The following is a 12,499-nucleotide window of genomic DNA, read 5'->3' as shown; positions in this document are numbered from 1 at the left end:
AGAGAGGGCACATGCTGCCTGATTCCTTTCAGTCTGCAGGGTAGACTCCTGTACACCCCCCCAAAAACAAACAAACAAACAAACAAACAAACAAAAAACCCACAGTAGGACTTTTCCATTTCCAGAAGATTCTGAAGAAAGGGTGGATTAAAAAGAAAATCCTTCCTCATTATTGACATACACTAGTTCTAAGAAACTTGGAAAATATGTAAAAATCTATAAAGAAGAAAGAGTAAGTTTGCAACCCAGAGATTCTGCTGTTAACACTTCAGTCCTTTGAGACTTCAGTGTTTGACTAGAAGAATTAAGCAAAGGTCTGTTTGGGATGTTTCATCTCCCTTTTCCTTCCCATTTGTGAGGGACGTGTGTGTGTGTGTGTGTGTGTGTGTGTGTGTGTGTGTGTGTGTCTATTTTCTCTGTCTCACAACACCCCTGAACCTTACTGGAGATATTGCCCCCTCTGGCAGGGAGACTGTGGGTCCAGTCTGATGTTGGTATATTCTGCCAAATTAGGGGGCTTCACACACAAGGAAAGAGTTGTCTTCCTTGGGCTGTTGCTCTATCTGGCCAAATCAATAACTAATCAACACCGAGTTAATCTTATTAGCTATTCATTGTCTCCCTCTCAAGTCACAAACCACTCTGATGACAATGCTTTTAATTAATATGAGGCAGATAAAATTCATTGCAGCAAGGTTACTGGTAATGAAATAATCATAAAGCAAGTTATTGAGCTTGGAGTGAAAAGGAGGTTGGAGCTAGACAGGGGGACTCTCCAGCTGTTTCTAGGATAGTGTGACAGGGTGGAAGGTGGATGTGGGGGCTGTCAGTGAGGGTGTGCTGCAGACACACCCAGTCAACCAGCAAAGTCCGGTGCTGGGCAGAGGCAGCCCTGGAGTCCAGGGAGCAGATGGGCGGCTGGCGGCAGGGTAGCAGGGAAAATAGGAAGATATTTGTAGATGAGAACCTAAAGTCTGTGTGTGTAAATTAATGCTTTGTTGTTGTTTGCATTTCTCATACACTGGTACTTTGCATTTGAGATGATAGTTCATAAAATTAGCTATTGCTTCTCCTTATTAGATTGTGGTCCAGACTTGTTATACCCAATCCAGTGGAATAGATGGGCCTGGAGGGTTTTTTTAAAAAAAGTTTTTGATTTCATTTTTCTGGGAAGATTGATCCCTCCTCCCTTTTCTCTTTCCATTCATTTATTGAGCACTGATTATGTGCTGGACCCTGCACTAGGTTCTTTTTTAATGCATTACTTCATTTAACCATCATAATGAAGAGTATAATTATTATCCCTCTTTTACTGATGAGGAAACCGAGGTTCCAAAGTTCATTAACTTTGACAAGTAATTGACAAGTGTTTTAGTCAGTTTTTTCCTGCTGCTGTGACTAAATGACCGGATCAGAACAATTATAGGGGAGGAAAAGTTTATTTGGAGGCTCACAGTTTCAGATATCTTAATCCATAGAAGGCTGGCTCCATTCCTTGGGGCTCAAGGTGAGGCTGAACATCATGGCAGAGTGTGTGGCAGAGGGAAGCTGCTCACAGATCAGGAAGCAAAGAGAGAGAGAGACTCCACTTGCCAGATGCAAATATAGACCCAAAGCCAAGCCCCAATTCCCCCCTCCTCCAGCCACACCCTACCACTTCAGTTACCACTCAGTTAATCCGGATCAGAGGATTAATTCACTGATTGGGTCAAGATTCTTACAACCCGATCATTTCTCCTCTGAACCTTCTTGCATTGTCTCACACGTGAGCTTTTGGGGGACACCTCACATCCAAACCATAACAAGTAAGTATCAAAATAGGATTTGAACCCAAGTCTTTCTGATTCCAAAGCCAGTGCTTTTAATCGTTATATGATTCCTCCTGTTTGACTTAAGACCATCTGCAGCTTACATTGGCCTTTCAAATGGTCTACACTTGTTTCGGTTGCCATGGCCTCCCTGTGCTTAGCCTGGTGACCATCCAGCATATATCACACACTGAGTGTGATTGGGCAGCGGCCTTACTGCCTACTCTTGGTAACTTTGGTTTTATGGGCATGTCATTGCTCAGTCTACGTTGTAAGCTCCTGTCATGTGAAGACCAGGGCTGTTTCTTCTCAGCTCCTGACAATGCCTCGTACAAGAGAAACTTCAGTAATGCTTGTTTCCTGGCACGTGTGACCTAGTGCACAGGGCCCCATATCTGACAGATTGAGGTTTGGAAACACCATGTGTTTTAGTTACCTTTGTGTTGCTGTGATCAGAATACCCAACAAGGAGAACCTAGTGGAGGAAAAGTTTATTTGGGGTTCACAGTTTCTGAGGTCTCAGTCCATAGACAGCCTCTTCAATTGCTCTGAGCCCAAGATGAGGCAGTGCATCATGGGGGAAGGACCCAGTGGAGGAAAGCTGCTCAGTCCATGGTGGTCAGGAAGCAAAGAGGGTGGAAGGGGCTGTAGGGAAGAACAACTCTAGGGCATGCCCCCCAGTGACCCAACTCCTTCAGCCATGCCCCACATCCCTACAGTTACCACCCAGTCAGCCTATTCAAAGTAGGACGAACTGATAGGGTCATAGCCCTCATAATCCATTCATTTTACCTCTGACTATTCCTATATTAACAGAAGCTTTTGGAGGATACCTCATATCCAAACCTTAATATCATGGTTTCATCATTTATGGCTGTGGGACCTTGGGGAAGTCAGTGAACTTTGATGTTATTTCTTCATTTTTAAAAACACATCATAAGATCTTTGTTACAGAGATAGTGGACAGATTTAAAAACAAAAATCACCTCCACCACTTATATCTGAGCCTTATAGCTTATAGGTGCAACTGTATTGGACAGTAGAGATACAGAACATTTCCATTCCTGCAACAAGTTCCGTTGGATAGTGCTGTTAGAAATTAACTCTCTTTCATGTGCATGTCTCTCATGGTGCTCGTGCCTGTGTATGTGGCCAGGGATGTGTGTGGTTAGCACCAGATTGAGTGGGACCCAGTTCGGGAGATTCTAGATAGCTTGCTTTGTTTCATCAAGCACACTTGCAGGGCTGGGAAAAGGATCCTGTGACTGGAGAATCGTGAGATTCCTCTGTATTTCCTGCTGCCAGCAGGCTTGGGCCTCTGGTGGCAGGTGACGTGGGTGAACACTGAGAGGGGGAGTTTGCTCTAAGTCGGTGGTCTCCTGGATGTCTGAATGGGCCTGGCTTCTGATCCTCAAGGACAGGGGAACTGGAGCAGGGAAGGAACCCTGGAGAGCAGAGAGTCTGCTCTCTTAGTCAGCATTTGACTTTAAAAGACTATTTCCAGTTTTTGGTGAGTGGCAGCATTTCTCAGCTGTGTATGTGTGTGTTAGAAGCAGGTCAAAGGTGACTTTGATGGAAGTGTGGCTGTCATTTGCAGTCATGCTGCTGACTCAGTTTCATGGATGATGGCTTTGTGAACATACGAACCATTGTCATCCGTCTACATTTATGGCACCTGCACAGCTTACCCTGAGTATGCAGTGTATGCAGCAGACACACTTGGCCTTTGTCCCCAAGAGCTGATATGGCAGGTGACTGGTGAGCCAGGGGTGGACCACCTTCCTGGGCTTGGGGGACCTGGGAGGGCTCCCTGTATTGTCTTGAAGATGACCATCACTTTGTGCCCAGAGGCACCCCACTTAGTTCCACTTAGCTGGTTCGTGTCGCAGATGAGAGGCAGCAGAACCCCAACTCACTTTGCTTTTGCGAGGGCTGGGCAGGTGACTCCTGTGGCAGAGACAAGTGTAGATGTGAGTCCAATCTGAAGAAAATAGTGGAGCAGGGTTATCAGCAACACACACACACACACACACACACACCTCTGTGCCTTTGCTTCTGTTGCTCTGGCTGAAGTGCTTTCCCTTTTCATCTTAATCTATTCAAATTCAATTTCAGGGGCCAACTCTCTATCAGCCAGGGCCCAGTCACACCCGTAATTTGTATAGGAAGAATTTAAGATAAAGAATTATTAACTAGTAAAAGGTGGTCAACTCCTGCAAGGTGTAGAAGGAGACTCTGCTGGTACACAAGTGGCAAGCACTTAAAGCAGCTGCTCCTTCTGGGGCCGGGGGATCGTGAACACGTGCGAACACATCCACCGAGCTCTTCTCACCCTCGAGGCTGGGAGTTGGCTGATGGAGCATCGGGGCTGCTCTGGGACGCTAGTGGTGGGATGTGGTGCAGGCCTGAGCCAGAGGTGGTCCAAGGCAGTAGCCTGCTGGGTGGCAGAGAGACTTCTTGGAGGGCGTGGGCTGAGCTCATCTGTAGGGGCGGCCAGGACTCTCACTGGAGGGTTGGGCCTAAGTTGGTCATGGAGGTGTGGGCCGCGCTGGTCTGTGAGGCCCTGGAGTGGGCGCTGTCCCTGTTGGCTACCTGTCTCTGCTGGAGCAGCAAATTGGAACAGTAAGGGGACCACTGTGCTTGCTATGGTCTCACAGTCTCCCTCAGGATCCCTTAATGATAAAGGCTATGACCCAGGGTTCAGCTTTAGTATCACAGAGAGCAAAGAAGAATGGATGCAGAGCTGAGAGCAGGACAGACAGGACCCATGTACAGTGGGTCAACTTAGGATTCTTTGACTTTATGATGATGCAAAAGTGATACATCTTCAGTAGAAACCATCCTTGGAAGTTTGACTTTTCTGGACTAGTGATTGCTACCAGGATCCTCCCTCTGGATGCTGGGTGGTGGCAGTGAGCTGTGTCGCCCTGTCAGTCAGTGATCACAGGGTAATAACCCTTGCTCTATGATGCACTGTTGCTAAGCTGTGACATTCAGTAGGCCAGGGGTATGAAATGCGTTTTCAACCTCAAATCCCATCATAAATCGAGAAGCATCTGTCGATTCGTAACCAGCACCCTCTTGCCCCACATCACCCCTCCCTGGGAGACTGAGTGTCTACTCGTAGCTCTCTGGTTTCTTTCATCTGTGAGTTCCCACTGTGCCTTGTCCTGAGCTCTGTCTAATACCTGCTGCTGTGGTGTTCTCTTTTGTGTGAGTGGCCCTCTGAGGTCCCCAGATGCCTGAGGGCAGGGTCTGGGCCCACGTGAGTCTCCCATGAGTGTGTGATGGAGAGCAGGATGTGTCCTCACCCCCTTCCCATCCTCTGTTCCCTTTCAGTGTGCCCGCTGCCCAGCTCCAGAACAGCTGGACATGGGGTTCAGTGCCCCTCTGGGGGTGAAGTGGCAAGCCGGGGCAGTGTTGCTGGGAAGCAGCTGGTGGACCCGGGTTCTGGTGGCTCTGGATGGAGAGGCGTGCCCGCCTTTCTGGCTCTGCCTGTTCTGCTGTTGGTTGTGCAGTTCCTCTCTGCGGGGTTGGAGTCAGAGGCCAATTATTTCAACTGCAAAAAGTTGTGCAAAGGGGCCTGAACCCTTGTACTGACTGCAGAGAGATGCCTGGCCACAGCATGACCATGTGGTTTGACCTTTGTCACCTCCTTAGTACTACAGCTTTGACCTGCCATGGCCCTGACTCCACCCAGCTCTACATGACCTTCTGCCACCTGACACTGGCTGGCTTTGTCCCCAGTCTCCAGTCCTTGAGACAGTGTCCCTCAACCCTCTGATCTCCAAGAGGTGCTCCTGCTCTTTTTCTCTCAATTAGAACATTATTTCCATTTTTCCTCCTGCCAGGGAAAAGAGACTCTCACTGGTACAGATTGAACTGAGTGTCCTCATCAAGGCCGGAGGGCTCTGCCCAGAGGGACTGGCTGTGTGTACTCATGGTTGCCCCAGAATGGGTTGGAGTGGGACACAGGGATGTCCAGCAGAGCCTGAAGTGGACGGACCCCTGAGGGCCTAAGGGTGGCTGCTGATGCCTGGAGTCTGCTGTGGGGAGGTGGGCGCCCCTGGTGCTGGGCTGAGGGTGCTCAGGGCTTAGTGTTCTTAGCTTTCCTGTGGGTTCACTTGGCAACTAATTGCACAGGACCTTTGGACACTTCCTCCATCTTTGTTATAAGCGGTTATCTAACTCTTCCCCTGGTTTTAGCGCCCTGAAACGTGTTAATTGTGCCAGCCTGCTTCCTGGTGCTTGAGAGTGCAAGTTCACGCTCGATGTTGACTCTCTCTTGACTTCGTTGGTGCAGGTGGTACCTGGTCCCTCTGGGATGCTGGGCTACCTTGCCTTCTGTATGTACCCGTGGCCCCATCCTGCCTCAGGCCGTCGTTCTGCCATCAGGACCCTCAGAATTCCCAGCCCCGCATCTGGGCGGGCATGGTGACTGGGATGCACAGCCTGGGGTGATGAGAATCAGGACGCAAGCGAAGGTCCTGCAGCCTGGACGGCCTGCCCCCTGCCTGTGTCTCATGCCTCACGCCCCCAGCGCTATTATTCCCCCTGGAAATAGGAATCCCCGCTAAAGTTTGCTACATTAAAAAAGCCGCAGATTTGGAGTGTTTTGTAGCCTTTCCTTTGACATCCGTTCATACTTTATAAACAAGGCAATTGAGTTTCTCATCTTAGAAGATAGCAACACTGCCTTCCAAAGCCGTCCTGAGGATTAGAGGTAGGATATGTCTGACCATCCGTAGAGAGCCAAACAAACAGGAAGTATCATTAGAATGTCTGAGGGATGAGTGGCACATACATGAACTTGGCATACGCTAGCTGAACCATTAGTAGGTTAGCCTTGAATGGGGCTGGGATATTGCTCAGTGGATTGCTTACCTAGCATGTATGAGGCCCTGGGTTCCATCTCAGACCATACCCTCCCCAAAGCCAAACCCAAAACCCCGCCAAAAGCCTTGAACACTGATTTCTAGTTAGTGTGACTCAGACCGGGTCCGTTTTGATGAAGAGGAGCTTGGCACCTTGAGGCCATGTGCAAGTGCAGGCCCCAGGTGCACCTGCCTTAGCACTGGGACCAAGGGAAGGTGTTCAGGCCCGGCGGTCGGGAGAGGGGAATGATTTTCAGAGAACAGCCTGCGCTCACACCTCTCTGGCCCCTGTCTGTCTCCCCACAGGTGCACCTCCGCTCTGCCAGGCGTCTCTGTGAGCTCTGCTGTGCCAACCGGGGCACCTTCATCAAGGTGGGCCAGCACCTGGGGGCCCTGGACTACCTGCTGCCAGAGGAGTACACCAGCACGCTGAAGGTGCTGCACAGCCAGGCCCCGCAGAGCAGCATGCAAGAGGTCCGCCAGGTCATCCGCGAGGACCTGGGCAAGGAGGTACCCACCCCGCCAGGCGGGAGGGCTCCGGGACTGTGTGCTTCGGGACAGGTCTTGGCAGAGTCTTGCTGCCTGGGTCCAGGCACTGGGGTTCCACCACTGATGCAGAATCGAATGTCATGGAAACGTTCAGTGCTCAGATGAGAGAGGTTGGAAGGAACCCAGTGGCCCTCAGTAAAAGATGTCGGTTAGAGTTAAGAAATGCCCATATTGTTTTGGCTGCGACCTGTTATGAGCCATGGTTCAACCTAGTAATTTCTATCGACTTCTGCGGGCTTATGGCATTCCCACAACGGTGCTGTGTCCGTGCCTCATCTTACTAATCCTCACAGCAAACATGCAGTGGATACTGTTACTAATTCCATTTTGCCAACGAAGACTGGAGGCTTCGGGAGTAGAGTCAAGGGTCCAAGCGCACTGCTAGTGGTCCTAGCATGCTGCTTTTGTGCTCCATGAGCTCTCCACAGTCCAGTGCTTTGGCTTTTCTGGAATGTCTCCGGTAAGCACTCATCCAGCCTTTGCTTGATTACCCCCCATGGTAGGAAGCCCCTCTCTTCCATGTCACCCATGGTGTCCTGTTCTATTATCAGTGTTCTCTGACTGTAAGAAGTGCTTCCCTATATATGCTAAGACCTTCCTCCTCCAATTTCAACTCCTCATCTTCATTTGGGGCCCTGGAGTGACAGAGAAAAGAGAGAAGGTCCCTTTGTACAACAGCCCTGGTCACTCTGAGCAGCCTTTCCCACTCATGCCAGTAACCTCCAGGGTGTTTTTTTGTGCCAAATTGGACACTGTTGCATGGACCCTCACTGAACTTGTTCTGGTCGCTGCCTCTGGGGACGGGGAGGGAATGAGCAGCCATCTGCAGGTGGCTGAGCAGTGGGTCGGGCCCAGCTTTAGCAATCACGTGCTATGATCTGAGGGTCCCTCGGAGATCTCTACTGAAACGCCTTTTCCCTTCCCTACTATCTGAAATTCTCTTAGGGAATTCAGGTCTTCTAGTGTTCTCCAAACAAAATCATCTTAGAGTCGAGCCTTTTGCATTGGATGCCTTTCCTGAGATCAGTCTGTGACCTGTGATACTTCCAGGGGCCCTTGAAATAAAATGCTCTGCAGGGCTTTCAAGGTGCAACCTTCCAGTCTCTGCCTCCTTGCTGTGCCATGACTATAACTCAGGGGGGCAGAGGGTGCTGGAGGCTGGCATTTGTGCTCTGAAGCCAAGACTTTGGACCCAGCCCAGATTATACATGTTGGCACCTAAATCTCACCACAGTGCCCACCTCCTAGGGTGATAGTGAGGACTAGGGGGCTAAGGTATGGGAGGGACTCTGTACAGCCCCCCGGGTGGAGCAGGTGCTCAGCTAGTATCGGGTCCTGCTGTAATTGTGGCTATTTCCCTGGCGCTGGTCACTGCGGCTCCTCTCTGTGCACCCTTAGCCCTCGGTGCCTGTTTGTGGTCTGCCCTCTGCCTGGAACGTCTTTACTCCGTCCTCTGTATTCGTCCAGTGATTCCAGGGCATAGCCCTCTGTCTATCCATCTGGCAAATGCGGGGCTGGGTGCTAGGTGCTGGTTTCCTGGTCAAACTCCACTCTTCTGTGAAGTTTTCTCCCTCGACCGGTCACGTTAGGCTCTCCAGAACGTTGCCCACCACCCCCCAACTCATGCCAGCGGCTGCTTGGTTACCCGAACCTAGGTGGTTCCACTGGATGTCAGAACATCTTTGGAGATAAAGACCTTGATGGTTCTCTTACCTTGGGTCTGTAGCCACACAACAGTGAGGTCTAAAGTAGGCGGCAGTGTTTGTTTAACGAGTCAATGGATGAATGATAGCTTCCTCAGGCTACTCAGGGCAGAGCAGAGGATAGGGGCCCAAGTTTGATAGAGACCAGTTGTTCCATTTTTGCTGATCTACAGGGAACTGGCCCTATCAGTCCCTGATTGTGGAGCTGGCACCAGCCACCCAGTCTCCAGCCCGAGACGCTGCGTTCCTCAGTGATGGCCTGGAGGGAGCCCTCGTTACTGACTCTGTAGGCGCTCAGATCATGCCTAGGGCCATCATGGAGACCTCTGGAACTCCCTTGTACTGAGGAGCTTTTCCTCCAAAGGGAGAGAGATTGAATGAAAGGCAAATTTGACTTAGGACTGGAGGCAGGGGGGTCAGGCTGCAAGCTGTGGAGAGACCCCTGACACAGGTCCCAGGCAGAGCCTGGTGCCAGTCCAAGAGCACCTTTGCTTTTCACAAAGACTGTTGGCCTCCAGCTTCCAACAGCATGAGATTCACCCCCAAATTAAAATTAAACAAGTCACTGTAATAACAGCGTGAAGTGTACTATCACTGGCATGTGGCAGTGGTGGGGGTGGATGTGAAAGAGGGGAAGGCAGCAGGAGATTAACCCTTGGTAGACTCTGGGAGCCCGTGGGGCCAGCACAGGGAGCGGCTCCTTCCCAGCCAGGGCAGAGTGAGGTGAAAAGTTTGGTGTGTCCGTGGTTATGGTTGGGCCCGCTCAGCTGGCTGGAGGACGTTCGGGGTTGGAAGTCATCTGTATCTTCAGGACCTCTTCTCCAGCCTCCTCTAGCCAAGGAGTCCTGAGTGAGGTGGCCATGTGGCTCTTGCCCCAGTTTATCTGGAACCTTCTGAGAAAGGGAGGCTGTCGAGGTCACGGTTCTGAGGGGGTGTCCCTTGCTTTTGGGAAGCTCAGAAACCTCTGGTTTCTTGCCACAGCCCCCACAGGCGCACATCAAAGTCTCCCCCACTCCCTCCTGGGAAGATGGCATTTGTTCCCTGGTGACACACTTTCTAGCTCGTGGGTGGAGGGAGGGGAAAAGGGCTGTGTGGGAAGCCGGGTAGGCGAGAGTGGGGGCGTGAGGGCGGAGGAGAGTCACTCACATCTCACTTCCCCCCTCCTCCAGCCCCTCCCACGACTCTTCTCAGAGAGCAGCCCTCACCCCTGGGTGCCATGCTGGCCACAGGCCCTCCCACGGAAGCTGGGTTTCAGCCTTCCATGCATTGCCATCTTTCTGGGTCCCAGTCTTTGGTTAGGCTCCGGGGTTCCCAAGTTCAAAGGCTGCCTTCGTGCTCCTGAATCTCAGACTGTAGGGGAGGGGTGGGTGGCTAGAGAGAAGCGCAAGGATAGTACCCTCTGACTTGACTGTCAGTCCTGGTGCCTCTGGAGACTCTTCTCATCCAAAGAGGGTCACTAGTGTCCTCAGACCAGTTCCTGTTCCAATTAGATAGGACTGGCCCTGAGTGTGTCCCCACTGTGAGGGTGAGGGATGAGATGGACCCTGGAGCCCACAATTATCCTTGGTTCCAGATCAGTCCACACCTCTGGCCATCAGCTGGCACCACTAGTTGAGAGCAGAGGGCAGGCAAAGGGCACCATCCTTGTGGAGGGATCAGCTTAGCAGAGAGGTGCTAGGACCGCTTGGCTACATGAGGGGCAGGAACAAGCAACAGGGTGAGACCCAAGATATTCTGCTTCCCCAGGAGGTTGACTCATTTCCGCTACCTCAAAAGCAACCTGGTTTCTGGACTGGGTTGGGGATAGTCTGGTTCTGACTGCCCTTGAGATTGTGGGTCCAAGTGCAGTGCTTGCCTTGGCCAGAAGATGGCGCCTGAGCCTGAGAGTCACCAAGGGGTGTGGAGAGGGGCCCTTTCCCGCAGAGGGGAGTCCTCACCAGGTGGCTAAGACTCTAGTTCTTTTTACTCTTGGGCATGATTTGAGCAGCCCAGGTGACATCTCTCCACTCTGAATGGCACAAGCAAAGGCCTAAGCCTTGAGGCTGTTGATTAGTGCTATGGTTTGGACAGTATCCCCCAAAGGCCTGTGTGTTAAAGGCTTGGTCTCTAGGGTAGCACTATTGGGAGGTGGTGGACCCTCTAGATGGAGGAACCTATTTGGGGGTCCTTAGATCAGTGGGTGCATTCCCATGAATGTAGGACCGCCACCTTTTCCAGTCTCTTCAGAGGAACTGGAGCCAACCTGCCTATTGTTTTATTAGCTTTGTGATCTTGGGCATGTTAGTTATCCTCTCTGTGCCTCAGTTTCCTCATGTGTAAAATGGGGTAATGATAGTATCTGCCAGGTGGGCTTGCTCTGGGGAAGAAAAGAATTGATGCAGGTGGAGCACTTAGAACATACCTGGTTATTTTAGCTTTTCATACTGTGACCAAAATACCAACAAGAACAAACTGGAGTTTCGGGCTCATGGTTTCAGAGGTTCAGTCCACGGTTGGTCAGCTCCGTTGCTCTGGGTCCAGTGAGGCAGAACATCATGGTGGAAGGCCGTGGCCAAGGAGTGCTTCTCAGTTCATGGCAACCAGCAAGCAGAGAGAGCAGATCACCAGGCACAAGATATAACCCCCAAAGGTATGTCCCAGTGACCTGTTTCCTCCGGTCACACCCTGCCTGCCTGTTGTCACCACCCAGCACCATAATGCTTTCAAGTTATTAATCTGTCAAATGGATCAATCCACTGATGAGGTCACATTTATCACGATCTCATCCTTGTACCTCTGAACCTTCCCGCATTGTCTCACGCATGAGCTTCGGGGATACTGCGTACCCAAACCGTAACACTGGTGCAGATAAATGGCCAGCAAATGTTAGCATTTCTGTGTTACGCTGGGGACTTTATGTGAGCAAGCAGCTTGGGCCTTGAGGGGCTTGTAAGTATAGAATTGGGTCTCGAACCAGGTTTTCTGATATTTGGAATGCTTCTCTGTCCCATCTGGTATTTTGCTAGAACTCCTCTTTCTCATTCTTTTCCTAACCAGTCCCTGGTGTTCTACCCACTGCCCAGCCCCTTCCTTGCTATCGGAACCCCCACAGCTGCCTAGGGAGCAGCCTGGGCTTCTGTGTACTTGCCCCACCTTGGGGGCCTGCTGGCAGCTGTCAGTGTTGGTCACTGCAGTCTCCCAGGCCCCTGGGCAGCATCTCCTGTGGGTTAGGGGCTCTGATGTTTGTGCTGGGCTGATTGACGTGGTGGAGGCAGAGGTCTGGCTGCTGACGGGAGGACCCACGGGAGCCGCGGGTACCCAGGGCCGTGGAGTTGGTGGCTGTGCTGTGTTCAGGATCCTTCCCCAGCCCTCCTCATGAGCAAGGTGGCAGCCAGACTGCTTCCCTCACAGTGTCCTGGTCGAGCCACGTCTGTGGGGGTGGGTGAATGTGTCCTGGGTAGACGGAGGCTAGGCCAGTGGTTGGGCTCTGTGGGTCCCCTGCCCCTGTGGGCCGGAGGCTGGCAGAGCCTCTCTGCCTTTTCACTTACGTAAGGTTCATTTATCAAGTGCATCCTCTGTGCAGGTC

The 12,499-nt window shown here is 51.4% G+C and overlaps 1 protein-coding gene across 2 annotated transcripts in view; it reads left to right on the top strand.

Annotated features, from left to right (window-relative positions):
• Positions 1–12,499, top strand: part of ADCK1 (aarF domain containing kinase 1) — a 101,523-nt gene that overhangs the window by 31,003 nt on the left and 58,021 nt on the right. For both annotated transcript variants that reach the window (XM_079126010.1, XM_079126009.1), the window contains exon 3: positions 6,989–7,192. In XM_079126010.1, coding sequence (XP_078982136.1) covers positions 6,989–7,192 — 204 coding nt within the window. The remainder of the gene's footprint in view (positions 1–6,988; positions 7,193–12,499) is intronic.

The sequence above is a fragment of the Sciurus vulgaris genome, assembly GCF_902686455.1.
Source record: "Sciurus vulgaris genome assembly, chromosome: 2".
Lineage (NCBI taxonomy): Eukaryota > Metazoa > Chordata > Mammalia > Rodentia > Sciuridae > Sciurus > Sciurus vulgaris.
This window is presented reverse-complemented; position numbering and strand designations above follow the sequence as displayed.